This window comes from Cryptomeria japonica, unplaced genomic scaffold, assembly GCF_030272615.1.
Source record: "Cryptomeria japonica unplaced genomic scaffold, Sugi_1.0 HiC_scaffold_752, whole genome shotgun sequence".
In the NCBI taxonomy this organism is placed as follows: domain Eukaryota; kingdom Viridiplantae; phylum Streptophyta; class Pinopsida; order Cupressales; family Cupressaceae; genus Cryptomeria; species Cryptomeria japonica.
Window position 1 is genome coordinate 1 of NW_026729521.1, and position 25,609 is coordinate 25,609.

General features: G+C 34.9%; 2 protein-coding genes across 2 annotated transcripts; one reads left to right on the forward strand and one right to left on the reverse strand.

Annotated features, from left to right (window-relative positions):
- Positions 1–1,906: 1,906 nt before the first annotated feature.
- On the reverse strand, positions 1,907–2,759 carry LOC131872732 (early light-induced protein 1, chloroplastic-like). Its single transcript, XM_059216128.1, has 3 exons — positions 2,684–2,759; positions 2,513–2,604; positions 1,907–2,429 (listed from the first exon to the last, which is right to left on the reverse strand). Exons 1-3 carry the CDS (start codon positions 2,757–2,759, stop codon positions 2,085–2,087), a joined length of 513 nt encoding a protein of 170 aa, XP_059072111.1. The 3' UTR covers positions 1,907–2,084.
- Positions 2,760–22,533: 19,774 nt separating this feature from the next.
- Positions 22,534–23,206, forward strand: LOC131058390 (early light-induced protein 1, chloroplastic-like). The gene is made up of 3 exons (XM_059216130.1): positions 22,534–22,603; positions 22,690–22,769; positions 22,853–23,206. Exons 1-3 carry the CDS (start codon positions 22,534–22,536, stop codon positions 23,204–23,206), a joined length of 504 nt encoding a protein of 167 aa, XP_059072113.1.
- The last annotated feature ends 2,403 nt before the right edge of the window (positions 23,207–25,609 follow it).

Genomic DNA, 25,609 nt, shown 5'->3' on the forward strand with positions numbered 1-25,609 from the left:
TGTTCCTTCGATTGAAAAATCCACATATGTGTGTGTGTGAAATTTGGGGAACCTGCAAGGGCACAAATGCTTCAATAAACCATTATTTTCCTGGGTTAGTTAATCAAAAACAACAAAATAAAATCCATTGCAAGTTAGCTTATTGCCTCCTAGAAAGTGTGAGTGTGTATTTCTCTCAGATTGCAAAGCTATCGAGTGACTAGACTACACTCAAACAGAGGATTTTTAAATGCATGCAACTAGGCGAATGCAAAATTAATAATTAAATGCAAGATTGAATGCAAGATTCATTGATTAAGCCAAATGAGATTATCAAGCTAAATGATCAAAGCTCTAAATGAAGGTAATCTAGATTATATGCAAGAAATTGAATCTATATAAGAGAATTGAATCTAAGTTGCTAATGAACTAGAAATCTAAATGAAAACTAAGTTGACTGATGAATTAACTATGCAAAGCTTCTTCAAAATTTCCTCTATAACCCGCAACACAATATTAGCATAATAACGATGTAAAATTCTCAGATGCCGATTGAAGAATGAGAGCCCGAATTTATAACCAAATCAAGAGGGAGACCAAAGGTCAGCATTGATCTTTAATGAACAGTCGAGATTGATTCGAAGGAAGCACAATCCAGGTGAAATGATTTGATTGGACAATTTAATTACATTTTGGAGAGATAAGATTGAGTTAAACAAATCTAGAGTTAAAATTGATTTTTTTCAACAAGGGTTAAAATGCCACAAAGGTTGTCATATAGACATTTTGAGACAAAGTGTTTCAACTAGAACATTTTTCCTCAAAAATAATCTGGACAAAACAATCTATGTGAATTCAATCTTATCTATGTTTTAAAATGAGAATATAGAAAACTTATTGTTTCATGTTATAGAGTTTTGTCAAAAAAAAATTATGTCATGTAGTTTAGCTGAAACCATTTCACCTAATACTACTTTCTTGAAGAAAATTGTGATATGATATTGAATCTTTATCCGTCATCTATTCATAGTGGTGTAATGAAAAAATATAATTTTGTGGAGGACCTTAGAATGAATGAAAAAAATTCAATTACCTTGGTGAAAGCTAGAAGCAAACCTAAGATTGATCTCTCATGTTGCTTAGAAACTTTAGATCTAGAAGATTTGATTAACTAGATCAATGATTTGAAGAGACATAATAACACATCTAACAAACATGCACAAGGCTAGCTCATAATGACTAATAAATGAGGCTAGGATCTAAGAACTTAAATTTGAAGTTTAAAATGTTAGGTTCATTCCAATAGACGATATGATCAATCTTGAATACGAATGAAAAAAAAACTCACATAGTGAAATGATAATCTCAATACATGGAGTGAATGTCTAGATGTACGTGGAAATTGATTGTAATATATTATAAATTTAAATAATGAATGTATGTGAATATAGTTTAAATGGGGATACATAAGTTTCCATACACAACTTTTAAAAGAATGCAAATGAATTTGCCTTTAAATACAAGAACATAACTATAAATCATCTAAACATGTGTTTTAATTAGCTTTGACAAATAACAAATGATTATGAGTAAACTAAAATTTGAATTTGAGTTTTAAAATTGTAGGAATCAGATATAAAGACACATAATTAATTTTATGCATGTCAAAATGACTTAGGCCACAAGAATTGTAAAATGAAGGTATTAATGAATTAGTGCATGGGTAAAACTAATAGATGTATGATAAGACTGAACATCTACATAAATTGGTAGACCAATGAGAAATCTTCCAGTTCACCAGATATTTAAATTCTTGCACTGATTTGAATTATTATGAACATATTTGAAATGTATAAGAGTATTTAAACGCTAAGAAATCTTATTGCATTTGTTGTTTAACAAGCTTTCAAAAAATAGTAAAGTGCCCTAGTCGTTGAACTCAAACTTTCTTTATAGTATAAGATTGAATATTTTTATAAGGTTTTGTATAATTGAACTGTATGACATGCTAAACGGTACAAGAAAATTCCACTGGAACATGGAATGCCATGCGAGAGCTTCCAATACTGGAGCTTGTGCTTGAATAGAAATAGATATTAAGGTGTTTATACAAGCGGTCCACCCTTGACGTATTCAGTGAAAGCCAATGCGAGGAGGCCGAGCATAGCAAAGCGCCCATTCCACATTTCTGCTGTGGATGAAAATATTGGCTGCGACGTGCTCTCCCTCGATATTCCATTGAACAGGGGCACCAGTGTCCCCACCGTCATTAATCCTGCAGTTAACGCAAACCACGACAGTCCTCCACTATTCAATTGCGACAGCAAATCTCTTCCGCTGGCCACCTCCACTGCAATGGCCGACACGAACCCCAACATAGCCGCCCTTCCATTGATGATCTCCGGCGCCGGCCCTGAGAACACAAACAGGTCGCCAAATTTCGTGCTCACCTGGATTCCATATTTCCTATATCAGATAAATTGTCCACATTATATAAATAAACTATAAATTGGGCATCTAGAGCGTTTCTTACCTTTGGTAGAGCTTGAAGGAGAAACGCCTTCAGTAGAGGACGTTTCCTTTGGATCCTGATCCACGTAGCAAAATAAAACGCATTAGCCAAAGCTTTTTAAGAATAAAGAGCAAAATAGCTAAACGAACAACAGCAAAATAGCAAACCTTTGCAGCCATGCACTTGACTTACCCACACTATTCGTTTTGACTGCCCCGCAGTTAACGGCTCCGGGTGCTTTCATCATCATTGAAGCCATGGCCGCCATCGATGAGTGCTAAGAAAAGATGAATTCTGTGCGAGTACTTTCCTTTCGAGTTGCTTAAGAATGATTGATACTTAGAATATCTCCTTGAGGACTCGTTGTTGGTTTTATAGCTTGGGAAGGATCGAATTTGGTGGTGTAAAATGGACCGAATCAGGGAAGCGAATGACGTGAGTTTACAAACGTGGCTAGTAAATATCCCGCAAATTTGTTTAGATGAAGTTTCCACACATTACTCTCCTCCTCAACGTGAAGATTCTACCAATTTTTCGTCCACTCAAAGGTGGACATCGGTCACTCGAGTTTCAGTTTTGATATTATTTTGAAACCTTGCTTAGTCCTACAGCGTTTCAGGGGAACGAGTTTAGAAAGATATTTTGGGAATATGAGTTGTTATTGCGACAAAAATTTGAGATGTTTTTTGCGAATTTTTTTTCTGGGAAGTTGATTAAAACACGCGCTCTGTCATAGTCACCGTTCAATAGGTGAAGCTTCCACATATTAGTCACCTCCCCAACGTGAATAGGTGAAGTTTATTTTTTACTCTTTTTTTTCGGTTGTTTTATGGATCTCCTTTTGAATGAGAAAGATCGGTAATGATATATTCTTCAAGATGCATATTTTTATAATCTCGTAGGATCAAAATTAAAAGAAAAAAATTAATTAAATGTAGAATTTGATGAGTAAATAATTCACTAATTCAATTATATAGAGATGATTGATAGTTTATGATTTTAATTTATCATCTTGATTGTAAATTTAATTAAATTTTAAAGTGACTATGTATAAATCTATGATGTAGAAAACAAAGAAAGATATATCAATTCAATTATTGCTTGATAACGACACTTAGAAAACAATTATTTGTGTAGATAATTGGTATTTTAATAATGGAAATAAAACACATGCTATCTTCCTTTATTTTTACGGTTTTTTTCTTATTTGTGCTACAAATGTTATAATTAGTTTATCAGTGATATATTTATCCATGAAACTAGTTCATGGCATTGTATATCGTGATTCTATTGATCATTGATTTGTAAATTTTTATTCTTCATTAATAGAGCTATTTTTTGTCATTGTAAATTATATTTTGAGGAACATATTTTCAGAATATTTTTATAAATAGCACCTAATCCTACATCAACTTGGATATCGACATCATAGAGAGTGAATTATATTATGCAAAATCTATCAAACCAAATATATGCACGTTAAAGAAAAAAAAATTGGTATGTACTTGTTAATATCAAGTGTGCAAGCATATAATGAACTAGACAAATATATATTTAATATTTAGGATCAAATATCTTCATCAAAAAGAGACTTAAATTTTTTTAACAAAGGAAAGTCAATTATTGACACCAAGCACAACATTCTCCCATAACTCATAGCCTTCCAATCCTCAAGAGGATTGGAAAATCATTTATTGACAACATGGAGGATATATCTAATGAGGATTCAAAGGATGAAGAGTTCCAAGAAGAAGAAGAGGAACAAGAAGAGAAATGCAAGGAGGAGATGGAAGGAGAGAATGAATCTGAGGAGGTCATGGAGGATTCTGACCAGAACTCACAACCTTCCAATCCTCAAGAGGATGAGGAGATGGTTCCCTGCTCACTGGATTTTCCGACAAACAAAGAAAGTAGCAAAAACTTGGAGGATCAGATTATGGAGCTTAATGAGAGAACCATGAACTCAAAAGAAAAAAATGATGACTACAACCTGCAATAGGGTTCATGTCAAGACAAAGCAAGATAAAGAAGAAAGCAAGAAAGCTAGAAAAGGAAGGGAAGATGGACAAGGACTTTGAAGATAGGGAGGACAATCAGGAGGATACTTGGGCGAATCAGGTTAATAGACATCAGCAAAATTAGGATATGATCAACAATGATTAAGTTATTTTTCTTATTTTTTGATTTTTTAAATATTCTGCTTAAGATAGTAGTGGTTGTAGTTAGTATATCTGATAGTATGAGGCTTGCATGCCACATAAAAAAGACTTTTATGATGACTATCTCTATAGTTAAATTTCTTAATCTTGTTAATACTCGAATTACTTTTACTATGCTTGGAAGGTGGTTCTTAGTTAATATTGGTATGTTTAGTTATAGAGTCATGTTAATTTTTGTTTACTTTTGAGGAATAATTGGTTGGGCTTTCTTGTCTGGTTGTTTGATGCCGCCTCTTTTGTTGTTGTACTCTGATTTTGTTGTTTTGTAGGTTCAGGGCCTTCTCCCTTCTAATATAATAAAAAACATTCTCCCATAATTAATTGTTGATCTAAGTTTCACATCCAATTATTTAAAGTTTTGTATTTATTTATTTTTAGGATAATGACAAGCCCCATATTCTTTACATTAATTAATTATTTCTTCATCGATTGTATGTTTTCTTATCGCCCCAGATAATTTAAGGAACTTATTTATTTTTCTTAAATCTTTGTGAATTTGAGTTACACTCCTTAAGTTTTATCTTTAAAGTTTAATACTTCTACATTAGAATTTCATCTTTTATTTTTTAACTAACTACCCATTCTGTTAAAGATAAATAAGATTTGAATACAAACTATACTCTTGTATTATTACTAGTCTATTTACATTAGATTTTGGGATTTTATGGATGATCTTTACATTATGCTTACACACTCAACATTTCATTCTACATTGTGGTTATTTTATTTATTACATTCCCATAGATCTGTCTTATTACCTTTTATTTATTCATGCCTTACAAATTTAAATTATTCTACTCTTGCTTTCATTTGATCACCCCATCTTATATTATTGCAAGTACTTTTATGTTGTATATGGGAATATGTATTCTATAGAGGGTTGATTCAACATAGGTTTGATATTTTAGTATTTTGTGTTGCTATTGTGAAATTTTGTCAAGTTTGATTAAAATATACATTTTTTCATAGTAACATAGATGTGAACCATAACAATAGATAGTTAACATTTAAGATAATATATCTAAAGAAAAAAGAGTCTTATTAGTTTTAAACCAATGAATTTTTTTTTTAACATGAAGCACAACATTCTCAAGGTAAATCGATTATTGATATCAATAATAATATTCCATCAATAATTTTTAATTTAACTATCATATTCTATCATTTCAATTTTTATGGTTATTTCTATATATGAAAATGATTAGGCTCATTTCATTTTTGAATCTTAATTATTTCTTTAATAATTTTATTTATTCTCATAGTCCTACATATTTTAAGGAAAACATTTATGTTCTCTACATCTTTGTGAACCTGACTTATCTTACACTCATTTAGGGTTTAGCCTTAGAGTTGAAAACTTCTACAATAGAGTTTCATATTTTTCTTTACTATCTATCCTTTGTTTGAAACCTAAATAAGGTTTTGATACACCTTATATTGATGTATGATTTATTTATTTGTATTAGATTTTAGAGTTTTATAGTATGTTCTCTCCATCTTACCCTATCATCCTTTGGTTACACATTATGGTTACACATTATGGTTACATCATTGACTACATTCTCATAGATCTTTATTTTTATCTTCTATTCATACTTGTATTACCAATTTTAATTTCTTCATACAATCTATTTGACTTTAGCTCCCACTTGCTAGGTTCTATGTATTTTTATTTGATGGATGAGAATGTCATCTATGTAGGTCTTATTTCATCATTTTTTTTAATTTTTCTTCCTTCATGGTAGCTCCTATCAACTATCCTTATATTTTGGATAATTAGTTCACTTGTCCATTAGATTCATTTTGTTACTCCACACATGTCTAATGATAGTTATCAAATGCATGAACATGATGATATTTTTCCTTTGAGCACTCTAACTTCCCATGCTTTAACTTATGATAATGACGAGATAACCCTATATTCTAATTATCTATCTAGGGATGTTGTTTTATATGATAATGTTACACCTTCCTTAGTCCTTGCTGCAATTATTATACCTTTTGATAATACTAATTCTTCATGTAATAATGATATAAATTGTTTGGATATCATTTACATGTGTCGTGATATATATCCTTTTTCACTTACTAGTTTTCTTATTTACAATCTTCTTAATTCATATTTGATTGGATTAATATTTTTTATTTTTCTTAACATATTCAATTTATTCATTGATTTATCACTATAATTTAAAGAATTATTTTTCAGTTTATTATTGTATCTTATTTTCTATTTGTTAACAAGTTCATTAACTCTTTTACATTTTTTCTTAAATTTAATAGGAGATCAAAATTTAATATTATGAATGTAGATATATTCTTGTTTAGGCTCATGTAGTTTTATAATTCAACATTGAAGTTAGGTTTTGGTATCTGTAGTTTAGCATTTTCTAAATTTGATTATTATAATTAATTAATCTAGGAGTAATAACAATAAGATAATCCAAATGGTGAACAAAGCAATATTCAATATCTTGCAAGGATAGGAATGATGAAGGTGAAGGCGAGAATGATGTTGAAAGACCTACCTAAGGTAGGTAATGACAATAGGTCTGGAGCAATCCTTGGTGATGGTGAGGATGAAGGCGGTGAAGAGGATGGAGATGAAGATATCCTACTTTGGGATCTTCAAGAACCGTGATTGTGGATTATGGGTGATAGAAGGTACAAGAGAGGAGGTAGCCAATCCTATTACATAATATATCCTTGGCCATTCCTCAACTAGTTTCCCTAAAGGCATAGAGGTTGGTTCTTCTTCCCTTTAATCTTGCTCTGAAGCTTGCTTGAATAGTTTGAGGGTAGCTTGCAGAGCCTCTAGTTTTCCTTTCTGTGGTAGTCATGGTCTTTGTTTTGGGGACTCCAGTTTGGGTGGAGTTAGGGGTGCTATATATGTAGATATGCCTTGGGATTTTGATCCTAATGATGATTTTTTGGGAAAATTAGCTAGATTCTTGGTTTTTTGGTGCTAGATCTACCCTTGAGATTATATAGGGTTTTCTCGATGACAATCTCCAATCTATTTTTTTTTTGTGTATAGGTTTCCTCTCTCCCCTTGTTGCCCCTAGTGCATCTCTACTACCTATGTGTGAGGGTGGCTCACATGTCCATCCTACAGTTCCTTCTCTTGAAATTTTGCCCCTTATTTCCTCTCAGATTATGTTGGAGGTTGATTATGGGTCCCCTTTGATTGGGCCCCCTTTTATAATGTTCAATTTTAAAGATGTTACTTGCTCCCACATCCTTTCTCAAGAGACTCTTTCTATTGGATCCTCCCCTCCTTACAATATGGACACTATTGTTCCTAGAGTGTGGATCCATTAGCACCCCAATGCCCTATTTTTTCTATCCCTAATCCTTGGATGAACAAATTTTTTTCTAGTTTACAATTTGTGCTCATTGGGATATTCCTAAGGCCTAGACCTAACATATAAACTTTTTGCATCTGGGTTTGTGAATAATAGTGTATAGTTAGATCATGTTCAGGTGAGGGCCTTATTGCATGGATGTTTATTATTTTCCTTAAATTCTATATATTTATTTTTGTGCTCAATGGAAGCAATCTTCTTTGACTGATCTCTTTTGAACTCTTTCAAATCTACTCCCAAGGAACGTCATGAACCTTACACTTAATTTTGACAAATTTCACCCTCGTTGCATTGATAACACTTTTTAGTAGTGGCTTTAAATATTCTGGAACCTCCTTTAGTGACTCGCTTTGCCAAACCTAGCTCTGACATCACTTGTTGCTGGTGAATTACATAAAAATACACACGCAGGAATATAACTGTTTACACAACTATGCTGCTGCATAGAAAAACTTAATTTTTATTAATTTTATCTTACACCAAATAATGACCTTCTACACTCATCTACTTCTTCGACATTTGCAGATTGCATATTTAATGCTGGCATGTGGTAGAAATAACGAGATAGTTTCTACAGAACTGTGATGACAGATTTTCATCACTGCCCTTCATGATTTTGAGTTAGTTGTGAAGAAAGTGATATTATTAATAGTAGTGATGAAAGGTTTTAAATGTTCTACCTTTCTAACATTATTGTTAGATGTATTCGATGTGTTAATATCATTCAAAGCATTGTATATCACTCTTCATTCACATGCGGATCTCCATGTTTCTTACTATTATTCAGAACATAACTTTTAATATCATGTTTATTAGACCAATGAAACTTCTTCCAGTTCTTCAGATATTTAAATTCTTGCATTGATTTGAATTATTTTGAACATATTTGAAACGTATAAGAGCATTTAAACTCTAAGAAGTCTTATTGCATTTGTTGTTTAACAAGCTTTCAAAAAATAGTTACGCGTCCTAGTAGTTCAACTCAAACTTGCTTTATAGTATAAAGATTGAATTTTTAACAAGGTCTTGTATAATTGAACTGTATGACATGCTAAACAGTACAAGAAAACTCCACTGGAACATGGAATGCCATGTGAGAGCTTCCAATATTTGGATATAAAGAACTATGATGGTGTGTATACAAGCGGTCCACCCTTGACGTATTCAGTGAAAGCCAATGCGAGGAGGCCGAGCATAGCAAAGCGCCCATTCCACATTTCTGCTGTGGATGAAAATATTGGCTGCGACGTGCTCTCCCTCGATATTCCATTGAACAGGGGCACCAGTGTCCCCATCATCGATAATCCTGCAATTAACGCAAAGCACGACACTCCTCCACTATTCACCTGCGACAATGTTCTCTTGAAAACCTCCTTGTCTTCTCTGTTTCGTTCTATTCTTTGATTGCATGTTTTGCAGTTCAAAGTGTTATATTTTGTAAAAGGTTCTAGGATGCCTTTCAAAACCTGGATTTCCTTTTCCTTGGCTATGTTTTTTTCCAGCTCAAGGTGGCATAGATTTTGGGTTACAGCTGTTGGTGCCCGAAAATGGGTTTACACTGCCACAGGGCAGAGACGAAGCTGATTCCTCCAAATATCTATGGAAAGCCACTTCCAACTGTTAATATTCTTCAAACTTGGACCAACTTCAACAAGGATACAAGATCCTTCTACACTTTGGGCTCTGCAAAGCTCGGGAGGGTATTCCCTATGCCAATTTGTGATCTCTATGCCACACTAACAAATCACACATAAAATAAAGCAGATAATCTCGTGTAAAGGCTAGACAAAAAGGGAGAATGCTCAGGAATGGCAAATTCCTTAGTGATCCTCAATGAATTTGGAGCATGGGATGATTATATGCACTTTGCAACATACATGTAAATGAAAATATTATGATATTCAACAAATCATAGCAAATAACTAGTGATTTCGAACACAAAATCAACACCAAGACAATTGCAAGCTACGATCAGTGTCTTACTACATTGGGTACATGAATTCATACTACATAAAATGTATTCTGACAGAATTTATCTAACAACATATAAACCTAAGATAATATTGCCTTGCAATACATCATATTTGCAACCAAAACACAAAATTACTTATCAAAATCTCTGCAAATATCCTTAACACTTTGCAATTCTACTAAAGCATTTAATTGGCCCCTTAGACCAAAGCATGAACATAAAATACATACACCACAACTGTACAATGAATGATTAAATCCTTAATGTTATTCATTCAAAATATAATAAAAAAATACACTGGAGAGAAATGGGTTTGAATTATATTTCTATTGAACATTATGACTGTCTCTCTCAAAATACAATTTATACATAACTCCTTCAAGAACCTGCAGAAGAAAAGACACACGACTCTTTCTATTTTGCTCTACAAATGAGCTTTTATAACTTTTTTGTTTCACCTAGACTTTGCTATTGGAACCAGAAATTTGGAACACTCAAGGGACCGAAATCGGAACACTATCTCATAGCCCTGAATTCCCTTTTATAAAAAACAAGGGAGCAAACAAGCTTCAGGCCAGAGGAGACACCTATCATCTCAAAATGATCACATACAACTACATTTTGTTACAAAAACATTTCATCCTTGATTTTCTTCATACAAGATCAAAATCTGTGGCCGCTTCTCTAAAACTCATGATGAATTTTACCATGATCACTGTTATATGAGTACAAAAATATCCACCACTAGAAGAGAAAAAGAGTTATATCAAACTGTTTGCAACCTTTATTCATCATTTAGATACATCCTACTCCATGCACTATACTCTTCATCGAATGGCCAGTCAAAACTCATGACTTCATCGACTTTAGCCCCGTATGGAATGTATTTAATGGCTACTTGGTTTGCCTCTCTTTCAAAAGTTTCAAACAATGACCCTCTGCGAATTATTTTATCCATGCTATCCTCTAGCATATCCATGTTTATCCCTTCGCATATTAGCTCTACCTGAATACTGATGATTCTTTTTGCCTCCTTCTTCCAAAATTGTAGAGGCTTGACTGGCCCATCTTTATCCTTAATATCTTGCAAAAGCATTTGATTCAACTCACTAAAAATTTTCGTTAGTTCCCTTACCTTTCTTTCTATATTTTCCAGCAAAATTTGGGCTCCCTGCATTGATTTTACCAACAAATATGTTGGTTGGAGTGCACATGGTCTCTCAACATGATACTTAGAAGCCATGGACATTATTCTGAGCTTATTTCCCCTTTGCAACCATTTTGTAAACAAAGGAATTGCCACTTCTTTATCATCATCAAATATTTGAATAACATTAAATAATAAAGAATATAAGGCATGAACACTATTGAGTCTACTATCAACTTTTTCATTTAAATGAGTTAGCACTGAGCTAACTATTTCCTTTTGTTGTCCAGCTAATTGATCTTCTGATTCTTTCAGCTTATTGTCTAATTCAACAATCTTTTCAAAAAGATGAGACTGAGTTGGTTCAGTTGATCTAGTGGCTTCAGGCTCATCATCATCATATGGGACTAATGACATACCAGGGATAACACCATTTATATCAGGTTGAACTATTTCTTCTTCCTGGACAACAAGTGATGACCTAGATGTTGATGGCTTAGATGGCCCTATAAGTGCATGAACAAAATCCTTTATCTGTCCTTGCTCAAAGAATTGCACTCTCGTTTGCAACTCCACACACCTTTGTTGAGCTGCATTGTAATCATTGAACAGTTTATCAAACTTTCTCATCAGCTCCACCTTTGCCAAGGCTTCTCTTTTTGAAGTCTCATGTGCCAACTGAGCAACATCAACATTCAACTTTGTAGCCTCTACACTTGATGTGTCAAATGCTCTTTTTGTAATAAGGCCTCTCCTCAAATTGGGGTTTAAGACATTGATGTTAGGCTTTCTAGGTCCTTCCTCTAATGCCCATATTGCCAAAGTTGCATAATCAACTACAAAATTTGATCCTTTTAATGCCAACCTTGCTCCTATGAACTGAAATACTGACCTTTTGATTTCCTGATTGCATCAAAAGCCACAACATCTGCTATGTCCCATTCTAGTAAAACCAGGACTCCATCCTGACTTATAATCATCCTGCCCTCATCAGCAGTGATTTCCTTAAACTCTTCCATCATTTCATTCTTGACCTCTACCTGATTTTCTTGATCAGACTTGTCTGGCCTTTGGGCCTTTTTCTTAGTGGTTTTTCTTTTGTATTCTTCGATCTTCATCTTCCATACTAATTGCAAAAAGGCTGGGTTGCTCACAAAAGTATCTTCTTCAAGGAACTTATCACACACTTTTTTTCTTGCATCCCTGAAAGCTTTAACTTGAATATATAAAGGAGTGAGGTCCAATTCCAAATCAGGGGGCAAAAGGGGAATACCAATTTTCATTTTTGCACTTGTTGCTACAAACATATCTTCCTCCATTTGTTCTTCACCATGCCTTATAGGTGAAAAGGGAACAAGTGATGGTGAAGGACTTCTATCTGAGTCTTCGAGATCAATGATCTTGATTCCTTTAAAAGGCTTGATTTGCATCTTCAGGGAAAGATTTGTACTCATTATCTTTTTACCCTTTCTTCTTACTAACCTTCCATTGTTGTTGTTGCTCTCCTCTTCATCATTTGTTTCTTCTCTTGCTCTTTTTTGAGAAGATTCATGAGCAGGTCTCCTTTCTACCATGCCACCTGCTCTTTGAGACAAAGGAGGTCATGAGCTTGACTATTGCATCCCCATATGCTGAATCAAAGTTGATCCCTCCATAATGATGGGTGTTGGACGATGTACATCCCCTCTTTCAACTTGTCGGCCATGAACTTCTTCAAGTTTGACCTTCTTCTCCTTCAAAATTAGATTCAATTCATCAAAATTATTCATAACAAAATTGACCTTCACAAAAAAATGGAGTAAAATCCTTTATTGGATCATAACTTGGATCCATTTTATGAATTGTAGCCCCTAACTTTTTGAAGATTATCCATTTCTCTTTTCTCCACTCCTGAATCATGGGATCAAATTCATTTATAATTCTATCTTTAGGAAACTTATGCTCATGAGGCAATAGACCTCCTTTTATTCTTGTCTTGAATATATTGTAAGAACCCTCAGGATCACTATGTCTAGCTATGCTCACCCCTAAACGATATGGTGCAAAGAATTTATCAAAATGTTCATATCCTCCTTTTAGAATTACAAAATAAGGGATGATAGTGTAATCAGGGAAAATTGTTTCTTTGCCTTTTCCCTTTAATTCCTTGTCATGAATACACCCTATCTGCCACATTACGTCAAAAAACCCCATTCTCAAAGGAACGTTAAAAGGTAGTACATGTGGTTGTCCAGAGAAACCATAGATTTTGATAACACTGCTTACAGAGTAAGGGATAAAATCCCCCCAATTGTGCTCAATCCTGACAAGTGGAAACCTCTCTTTGGGCCTTAAAAAATCATGCAGCTCCTTGGGGATCCTCGGTGGTTTTATTGTCAACCTTGGCCTCAACTTAGAAGAAAAGTTATTGTCAAATATTACAAAGCTAGCCTCCTATCTATCCCAAGACATATCCGAGCTCCAAACCTTCACTTGAATCTCCTTGTTATCAATTGTCCTTTTGAGGTTCATGGTGCCTTCAACGTAATCTATGTTCCTAAATAAGAACATATGCATGGGAAAGGAATACTAGAAGAATTTAGTACTAGCCACTTCAGTTTTAATATCCTATAACCCCTCATGAATCTTATCTTCAAGGTATGGGGAGAAGTCAAAAACCACTCTATAATCTGGATGTTGAATTTGTATGACCATGTACATGAAATAAGGTGGCATAACTGTAATTGGATTGAAACCCAATACCTGACACAGAGAGAAAAAGGCCACTATATAATCCGGATGTTGAATTTGCATGGCCATGTACATGAAATAAGGTGGCATAACTGTAATTGGATTGAAACCCAATACCTGACACAGAGAGAAAAGGGTAGCCTGAAAATAGGGAGCAAAAGAGCCAATAGGGAATGGCTCCTCTGAGCTAGGGCCAATGTGCTATGTTGTGTTTCCTACTCTAGCCAAATACATTGGAAGATAATTACTTCTAATGAACTCCATTTTATAGTATTCTTCTTTTAACTCATTCAGGTCTACTTACACTAGATTCGTAGATGGTTCATATAGGTCAAAAATCTCCTGGAATTCTTCCCTTTTGATGGTCAACAAATTCTCTCCATTATTTCCCCTAATAACCCTCGAGATAGGGTCATATCAATTTGTAATAGCCTTGAGAAGGTCGACATCCATGAAGACACCCGGCACCACTAATTTACCCAAATCATACTGCCAAGGACTGGATAGTGGGGAATGCAAGTTTCTCTGTCCATACCATAATTTGAACATCTCTAATCTAGTCATTGGTATCGTAACATCCACCAAGTGGTATGCTTTTTGAGTTAACCCTTCTACTAGGGTTTTTCCACTGACAAATTTTTGCCCTTGGTATCTATCATTTGTTGATGGCTTAAATTGGTCCAAGAAATCATCATAAAGATTCATTTTCATGTATTCAATTCACCCTAAATTTTTTTGTGAGGGAACCATATTTTGAGCTAGGGTTTCCTACTACATCTTTAAATTGAGAAACAAATAACTATGGCTAACACAAGATTTAAATTACAATAGTAATTTAAGCAAATTTCACTTTTTTTTGTTTAGCTTCTAACCCTAGAACAATTGAAATTATCTTCCTATAATTTTCTGCACAACATTAATTGTTTCAAGAACAAATGAACGAGCTCAGATGAACTTACTGTTTCAATTATACTAGAGGGATAGCGATTCTGTGTTGCAAGAAAACGTCTCAATCTTCTTCAGCTACAGGAATGTCTTCTGGATCACTATGAAATTCTTTACGAATCAAGAATAGCTTTTAAGAGTACTTTTATTACTATTTGGAATGAAACGCCAATGTCTCATCTGCCATTAATACTCGTGCGAGCGAAACAATAGCTCTAACTTGCATTTGAAAACTTTAAAACGCAACAGTCGATCATCTTCCAAACTACCAAATCTCACGGACCAAACCAGTCAATCTGACATTTACCCTCCGGGTAAGTGCAAAGTAATGGGTCACAAATTGGCAGAAGTCTATGGGTTGGAAAATGCACTCTTATAAGCAGGGGCCCATTTTCAAAAAATGGGGGCCTGTTTCTTCTTTGGGCCCCCGAGGCAGAAAGTAACGAGGGCCCGAGGAGAAACTAAATGGGCCCCCATTTGAGAACAAATGGGGGCCCACTTGAAAATGAAACGGGGTCCCATTTTTAAATCCGATTTAACCCATTTTTTTCGAGCGCATTTTGTCATTTTTACCTACAACTATAGTGAGAAAAGGAGATCAAAAATGGGCCCTCATGCCGTGGACTCCATTTCAAGCCTCCACCACTATCCCAAGTACACATTTGATCATCAGTTTTCACATTTTTTAATTTTCTTGTATATTTTTCTTTATTTTTGAGCATTATTTAAGTTTTGTTTTAAAGTAGCCTATAAGTAAATTTGTTTTTACATTTGTAAATTCTTAATTTTGATCTGAAATATTCTTCAATATTTAACCCTAAACACTAAACCAAAATCAATAAATTTACAAATCAAAACCAAATCTAGATAGTTAACAAAACAAAATATCAAATTTACAAGATACAAGATATCTCACAAACATCAAAACCAAAACCAAATCATAACAAAACCCAAACTAAATGGAAATCAAAACCAAAACCAAATCAAAACCAAATAGAAACTAAATGGATGTATCAAAACCAAAACCAAACTGAAATATCATGGCATGTGTCATGGCATAATAGGACCAATTATGGACCTATTATGGCATGTCGTGACATAATAGGACATATCATGTCATCATGGCATAATATGTCCTATTATACAATGATATGGCATAATAAAGTCAAACTATGACCTCTCAAATGTGTCAAATAAAGAAAATGAACTATATGCTATTGAGCATAGATAATGTTAACTAACGTATGTGTAGTCATGTCTATTAAAGATTATGAAAGAGACGCTAGTGTATGAGTTATCATAAAGTTTCTGTCTCAATCTCAATAAGTTTTTTCATTTTCTTCTTTCACTTTATAATGAATATCAACTTGCTTGACCAAGTGCTCTTCCTCTATTCTAAAAGTCCTAACATTGTAACTTCATTTACCCTAATGGTGTGAACTCGACATTAACACATATATTCTTACACATGGAAGTGGTGGGCTACCAAGGTCAAGGTCATCCATAGCTCTAATGTAAACGTCAAGGGTCCTCATTCATGATGACCCTACTTAGATATTCCATCTGGTAAATCAAAGGCTTCGTAGTTTATACACCAATATTAGAGGGATTTAATTCTCTCCTCTTGTATAATATCTCTAATTTCGTAATGAGAGCTTCAAAAAATGAATATTCATTAAGAATTAGCCATTGACATAGTCAAATGTTATAGATTTGATAACTATTTTCCTATTATTCCATGACATGACATAATAGGACCAATTATGGACCTATTATGGCATGTCATGGGATAATAGGACATATTATGCCATCATTTCATATTAAGGCATGTCATGGCATAATAGGAATATAGTAAGTCCTATTATGCCATGACATGGCATAATAAAACACATTATGCCATGGTGAAAAATTATGTTCCTATTATGCCATGTCATGGTATGATAGGACCAACTATGGACCTATGATGCCATGTCATGGCATAATAGGACACATTATGTCATGATGGCATAATATGTCCTATTATGCCATGACATTGCATAATAGGTCCATAGTTGGTCCTATCATACCATGACATGGCATAATAGGACCTATTACTGTAATGCCATGACATGCCATAATAGGTCCTATTATGCCATGAAATGGCACAATAGGACCATTTATGCCATGTCATGGCATAAAGGTCCTATTATGGTCCTATTATGTCATGTCATGGTATGATAGGACCAATTATGGACCTATTATGCCATGCAATGGAATAATAGGACCTATTATGCCATTTTCAAAAATGTTGCATCTTGCACCATGTTGTCTCAAAAATGCAATCCTGACATCAAAAACCATACTAGAACTATCAATATCTTTGCATTATGATATGTTAGTTTTCTCACCAATCACATCAGCATATACATGCAAGATAGTCAATGAATTCATGAAATCCATAGTGAAAACTACTGAGACATCATGAGACTTGACTTGTAATAAGAATTGATCCACTATAGTAAATTTCAAGTGGACTTTGAATCTTTCAATATTGAATTTGTGAGACTTGGGTTACATGTTTCTAGGAATTATTTTTTTAGGTATTGGGCCTTTCAACCAATAAATGAAAAAATTTAACCGCTTCTAGCAAGCCACCATTCCAATTCCTTAAATCACATATGTACCAAAATTATTCTTATTCCTCATTAGGCAATACAAAAGTTACCACTATTAGTTATTGGTACCTTTCTAGTGCCCTGGATCATTTTTAGGTGACCTTGTGGCCTTTTGGGCTATTCTAGTGGGTTATGGGAAGTCAAAAAAATAGGCGAGATGTTTTAAATTTCATGGATTAGACAAAAAACATAATTAAAACCACAATTTGAGCTACTGGACATTGGGGTAACTAAAAATTCATTTTAAAAGAGGGAAATCCAAATGCATAACCTTAAGTAATTAACATTACTCTTCAAATTTTAGATATCAAAGTTTAGGCTTGATTCATACCTAGTACCACTTCGAAAGAAATTGTAATTCTCAAACTTTGATGGGAAATATTTAGCAAGTTATCAGGTGAAAGTATTTAGAAGGAATCAAGGAAAGAGAAATAAGGTGGGAGGATGGATGAAAGTTTGACTTAAAAAAATAATGAAAGAATCAATAGAGCTAGAGAATTAAGCATAACTTGAATAAGTATTAGATGAAGAGAACTTTGACAAGTCAAAAAAGAAGCAAGGATGACAATTTTTGGAAGGTGGGTTATTGAAATGACAAGGATGACAAGGACGATAAGGAACGGGTAGCTAGGTTAAGGGATGATTATGGCATAATAGGTCCTATTATTCCATGACATGTCATAATAGGTCCTATTACGCCATGAAATGGCACAATAGGTCCTATTATGGTCCTATTATGCCATAGGACATATTATGCCATCATGGCATAATGTGTCCTGCTATGCCATGACATGGCATAATAGGTCCATAATTGGTCCTATTATGCCATGTCATGGTATGATAGGACCAATTATGGACCTATTATGCCATGTCATGGCATAGCAGGACACATTATGCCATGATGGCATAATATGTCCTATTATGCCATGGCATTGCATAATAGCTCCATAGTTGGTCCTATTATATGATGTCATGGCATAATAGGTCCTATTATGCCATGACATGGCATAATAGGTCCTATTATGCCATGACATGGCATAATAGGTCCTATTATGCCATGACATGCCATAATAGGTCCTATTATGCCATGACATGCCATAATAGGTCCTATTATGCCATGGAATGGCACAATAGGACTATCTATGCCATGTCATGGCATAAAGGTCCTATTATGCCATGTCATGGTATGATAGGACCAATTATGGACCTATTATGCCATGCCATGGCATAATAGGACCTATTATATCATGTCATGGCATAATAGGACCTATTATGCCATGACAACATAATAAGTCCTATTATGCCATGACATTGCATAATAGTCCACCTATTATGCCATCATGGCATAATAGGTCCATAATAGGACCTATTAAGCCATGACATGACATGATTTTATCGAATTGCCAACTTCATCATCTAATACATCTCCAACACTGAAGTACTAATTCAACATGTTTACTTAGTAAATGACCACTTAGAGAGGTTACCATCTAATATATTAGTACTATTCCAACACAGAGTACTAATTCAACATGTTTACGAGAATTGTGACTAATTATTTATTATATATTACTTTATATATGTTGATCTTATTTTAACTTTTTTTACAAGTTCATGTATTGAATATTTTATATTGATTTTAATAGTTGATGCATTTTACAAGAAATGAATGCATTAAATGGAATATATAATAGATTTATGAAGTTTCAATGAAATTTTTTATTAAGTTTTGTGCTCAAATTTTATATTTAAAGATTCAATAGTATGTACATGTATATTTTTTTAAGTTAAATATTATATTATATTTCATGTGTATCTCATTCAATAACATATAAATATTTCTGATTATGGGAAAATAGGTTTTGAGGGGACCTGAAACCCCTTACAATAGGTTTTGAAGGGACCTGAAACCCTTGGATTTTACCAGGATCTGGAACCCACAGAACAATGCTGCCACATAAATCAAACCATGAAAACTAGCAGCCCCAAAACTGTTGAGCTGATAAAAGCCAGCCGAACACCAGCACTGCCACAGGCAGAAAAAGCTAGCCAGACACTAAAGATATGATCAAGACAAAAAAAATTGGCCACACTGAAAAGGCTACAGCCTTAACCTTAAGAAAAAGTGACGAGGGTTAACAGGCATCCTCAGCCAAACAATAGGGATGTTTCGAGCTCCCTTAACCTGAGACAAAGATTCCAGACAACAAAAAACTAGCCTAGCCCATAACCAAAAACAACCACTATCTAAACTAGGCCCTTGAAAACTATTAGCTTGTAGCCAAACAAGATTAAACATACAAGATAGAACATGCTGAAAAGAAACACAGGGATTTTGAAAGGCTTCCCTAGCCTTAGACCTGGGTTTTGAGTTGGTTCCTAGAACCACAAAAAAGGGTTTTGAAGTGGCTCCCTCCACCACCTTGGACTGAAATAGAGGCCTTAAAATAACAACATCCAAGAAGACAAACAACACCAAAAAATCCACCTCTATAGTAGAAGACAGAAGAGAGCTTGAAAGTGTGGATCCATTAACTAGAAATTCACCTGCTCAAGAAAAACTAGGCTCACACTGCCTAACGAGATGGGTTTAGTCATGATGCTTATCATCATCTAGGCGAAGCCAACAAGAAGAACAACTTCTAACTATAGAACAAAGTCCAGCAACTTAAGAAAAAACCCATTACGCTTAGCTGGAACAAAGGGTTTTGGTAGGCCCCCATAACCTAAAGACCTAGGAGAAAGATCTCCTCTAGAACCCCAGTAGTCTAGAAAAAGGACAACACCAGCCATCTTCCAGCACAACCCATCCTCCATGGCAAGACTCAACTCCACCTCTATAGGAGATAAGTTGTCTCAAGCGTTGTCCTTCTTCGCATTTGAATAAGGAAGGGCAACCTCAATAAGGCAAGCTGGAGAAAACCCAAGCATGATAGAGAGTGCGTACCAACAGAATCTGCAAACAAAAGTAAGAGTGGGTTGAATAGGACAGCCCCTCAACAGATCGTCAGCAAAGGTTGAGGGAGCAGAAAACACTCCTGCCCATAGGGCCTTGAGCCAGAGTTTCAGAAATAACATCTCCTCCTTAGCAGAAAAAAGAGCAGTAGCGGGCAAAAAAACCCTAAGGCCCAAAACATTAGAAGCCCAAACCTCAACAAGGAGGAGAGAACAAGCACAGAAAGGGGCTTCCCCAGCCTCAAGATCATCCCAGGACACTTCATTGAAGGGAACCCCGAAAACACTATGGGGAGCCATCATCACCATATTCTACCAAACGGCCAAATAATTTTTGGTCGACGACAGGCAAAGCATGGCGAGCAAACACGATTGCCCCCAAACCCTCACAGCACCTTCTTCGGTTTGAAACCCCCAACCACTCCGAAAAGGCATTGAGCAGGGAAAGGGATGGCAGCAAGATCGTGATGGAACCCACAACATCCTACCCACCATCCGGGTCACCTTCGTCCTCCTCCCCTACAACATCTCCCACAGCCCTAGCCGTCCCTGGCCCTTGCACGCACTCCATGGTTATTTGATAATATGATGAATTAAAACTATAACATGAAAATGTTACTATTTACAAATGCTTTTTTTTAAACTAAAATAGATTGTTCTTTGACATAGAGTTTTATATAATTCATGCACATCTTTATATATGCAGGAGCTCTTTGTTATGATGGATGTGTTTGACATAGATGAATTGTTAGGTGAAAATCCCCCACCGCAACCCCCTCCTCCTCCACCTCCACCTCCACCTCCAGCACCACCACCACCAACTCCACCCCCTAGATTAGATCAAATTCGTTTAAGAGAAAGAATTAATGAAAACCTACAAGTTATTGAACAAAATATTACTTCAATCCAAAATGAGCCAATCACCCCCTCCCCCATCTTCTAGAGTTTGCAAAATCAATGCAAACTGGTGTCGAGTTAGTTAGATCAGTTGATTCTCAATTAGATCAATTTCATAAACGATGACAAGAGTTGCGTGATTTTTATGCTGATGGATTAACTTATAAGCAAATCACTGATCTTAGAATAACCAAAGCTCATTTATGTCCATATTTTACTAACCAAAAAACAAACGAACCAATGCAACCTACCCAGAAAAGAATTTCAATTAGATGGTGTGATCATGCAGAAATGGCTAGACACTTCTGGGATAGATGGTGGATGGTTTTTTATTATCCACCACATCGTAAGTATGAAATCCCTTAATATTTTTTGAAGAAATTATACTGATTTTGTATTGCACAAAAAAACCAAATTATTTTGATATTAAGTCATTCCAGGGTGTTGGTGGTGGAATGCCACATAATAGATTAGGGGCACGCACTAATAATCCCCTACCAGATCCACCCATGGTTCCACCTGTTGCTCCATCGATTCTTGTAGATGTGCAAAATACATCATCCATTTCAACATTAGATGCTTTGACTATTACAGTTGGGCAATTTTTGAGAGGACACGTGAACTGTTTGACAAAATTCCTCAAAGACGTGATTAGTTTCCAGATCGTGAGCCATAGAAAATGTCCAAAAATTATTTCACAGCATGTTAAAATCTGACAACATGATAATCCTACATTACGAGATGTTCGTTGAATATGACACGCATAATCTCATCGCTGTTTACAGTACATCGTGACGGCTGGATAGCCGGTGCTGAGAATAACCGTGTTAAAATCAAACTTCCCTGCCCAAAGTTAGCAATAACATCTCAAATTACTAAAATATCATTCTGAAACTTCGAGAAACTCGTTTCACTTAAAAGTTGTTGGAGCAAACAAAGTTTCAAAATAATATCCAAGTGAAATTGGACTTAGCTAAACTGGTTCTAAAAAGGGGTTATAAAATTTATGTTGTGAAAATTCAAAGTCACAGCTACAATCAAAGAGATTCTATCAATCGTTCAAAACCAAATTGAAGAGACATATTAATTATCAATTGTTCAGAAGGAAGTGTTAGAGATACAAGCACAGATCCATTATTTCTAAGCAATCACTCATCAATGGTAGCTGTGACTTCAATGATGATGAAAGCGCCCGCAGCCCTTAACTGCGGGGCAGTCCAAAGGAATAGTATGGTTCGAATCAGTAGATTACCGAGCAGTAGCCTCAAAGTCAAGTGCATGGCAAAGGTTTGATAGTTTTTTGGTTCAATGTAGTTGTGGCTAATGCATTTCATCTTCAAGCTCTACAGGAAACGTCCCCTACTGAAGGCGTTTCATCTTCAAGCTCTACAAAGGTAAGAAACGTTTTAGATGCCCAATTTATAGTATATTTATATCATGTGAACATTTTATCTGAAATGTGCGATGTGGCATACAGATGAGCACCAAGTTTGGAGACCTGTTTGCGCTCTCAGGGCCTGCGCCGGAGATCATCAATGGAAGGGCGGCTATGTTGGTGTTCGTGTCGGCCATTGCAGTGGAGGTGGCGAGTGGAAGAGATTTGTTGTCGCAACTGAATAGTGGAGGACTGTCGTGGTTTGCGTTAATTGCAGGATTAATGACGGTGGGGACACTGGTGCCCCTGTTCAATGGAATATCGAGGGAGAGCGAGTCGCAGCAAATATTTTCATCCACAGCAGAAATGTGGAATGGGCGCTTTGCTATGCTTGGCCTCCTGGCATTGGCCTTCACTGAATACGTCAAGGGCGGACCACTTGTGTATACACCATAATAGTTCTTCCTGTTCAAACATAGACATCAATATTGAAAGCTCTTAAATGGCATTCCATGCTCTAGTGGAGTTTTCTTGTACTGTTTAGCATGTCAAATGGCGCATGGTTCTCTACTGAGGGAATTAGGCATCGGGAAATGGTGCTGGAGCCGCCGAGCTTCTAGTTGGAATTTGAGCGGACTGTGTCGAAGTAGAAGCAGGGAAGATGTCGTTTCTTGGGGAGGCTTTTTTCGACTCTGAATCAGCCTGCTAACATAATAAACAGATTAGCGAATTTTCTCCCAAGAATTAATATGAAGTGAACTGGAAACCTGAAGTGAAATGGAAGAAAGAGCAAACCTCTGCGTTACACTTGACTCGAAGGCTCCTTTGAGTTGCTCCGCAGTTGAGCAGTGCAGAAGATTTCATCATCATTGAAGCCATTGCTCCATTGAGACTCTTGAGTAGCAGCTATGATGCTTTGGTTACCGATGAGATTGTGATACCGCATGTCTTCGACTATTATGCTTATATTTTGATCATTCAATTACTTTATAGAAGAGGGTGGAATGTTCTGGTGTTATTTTGCACGGTGAAAGGACGAAGACGTGGAATGTTGAGCCACGTTGAATTTGTAATGTGATGGGTGAAAGGACGAAGACGTGGATTCTCCGTGTCCAGTTTTTATGTGGGGTGAGCGGAGAAACACCTCGTTTCGAAATTAACTCGTTCGAAGGTTTCGCATATTCTTGAATGCTGTATCATATTATTTTAAAAGTTTTTAGTAGTTAATGAGTTAATGTATTATAAATTTAAATGTATGTAGTGAAGAAAATAGAGGTAACAAACAAGATAGTTTTATAATTGAGTAATGATTATATTTTAATCAAGATTTTGAACTTCGGTATTATTCACAATGCTACCTCTTTGTTAGTAAAATGTTTTGAATCTTATATTGAATCTTTGCTCTATCATGACTCAAGTCCATGGATTTTGGTCTATTTTGCAATCATGAATTTGACCCTTTTTAGTGTGCACATCTAATTTGTGGCTTGCTTGAATAGTATATGTTTATTCTATTATTTTTCTTATATTTAAAGAGTAGTGGTATTTAGAAATATCTTGGAATAGTTATTGTTATGTTATAAGGGAGCATGATTAGCTAGACTAACATAGAAAAGTGAGTGAAAGATAAAAGGTGGTAAGCAAACTAGTCTAGATTAATTTATCTTAGTGTAAAACATTTTCTACTAAGCTATAGGATATTTCTCTCATGAATATCTCTTTTAAGAGTTGTTTCCTTTTAGGGGATAAGCTTGCTTAGGTGTGTTTCTATTTTCACTCACAGTTGCTTAGGTGTATTTCTATTCTTAAATATTGTGAAGCATATAAATTTATAAAATTGGTGAATTATTTTCTAATTTTAAAGTTCTTTAAATTTCACATTGAAGCTACAATAATCAATCAAGATTTGAGTTTAATTGGAGTCTAATTAAGTGAAATATTGTAGGGTTAAGGTTTCCACCAATTTTTCTTGATTTCTAAAGGATTACGAAATGCTATTTTGGTTCACCTATGATCCTAATTTGAAGAAATTTTAATTTTTTTAATAAGTTATCTAATCTATAATATATTTTTTCAAATAAAATACATTTTCATATTTCAATAGTAATTATGATTACATAACTATCAAAACATAAAAGATTACTGGCATTATAGAGATTAGAATCCATTAGAGGGTTGTATGCACTATTCAATTAAACAAGAACTTCAAACACTTGTCTACTATAGCATAAGAAGTCGCTTGCATTATAGTAAGTTATGAGCGATCCAACTTTAAATAAAAAAATATTTTGAACGATTCTTTAATAAAAATATTATTTTCATAAACTATCAACCCCTCATTTAATTTAATTTAATTTTTTATATAACTTTTACCCTGATATGTAGAATTGAACAATATATAATTATTTTCATCAATAAAACATACAACAAAAGACAACCCTTTCAACAACAACAACGAAACTAAGTAATGAATTGAACGCTTACAATGACATAATGTGTGTTTTAATCAAACTTCCCGGACAAAAGTTGGCAGAAACATCTCAAAATGTGAAAATTTCGATCTGAACTCCTTTAACTAAAAAGTTGTAGGACCAATCAAAGTTTCAAAAGAATATCAAAGTGAAACTCGGGTGAGAGATGTCCACGTTGAGTAGGCGAGTAATCTCTATAATCTTCACGTTCAGTGAGTACTGTATTTCTAGAAGCCACGTTCACCTCAATACATATGCGGGCAATTTACCAGCCACGTTGTCGTATTTTCGCCCACGCGACTCTAAACTCACCTCATTCGCTTCCTTTACTTGGCCCATTTTCCACCATCAAATTCGATACTTCCCCAGCTATAAAGCCAACAACAAT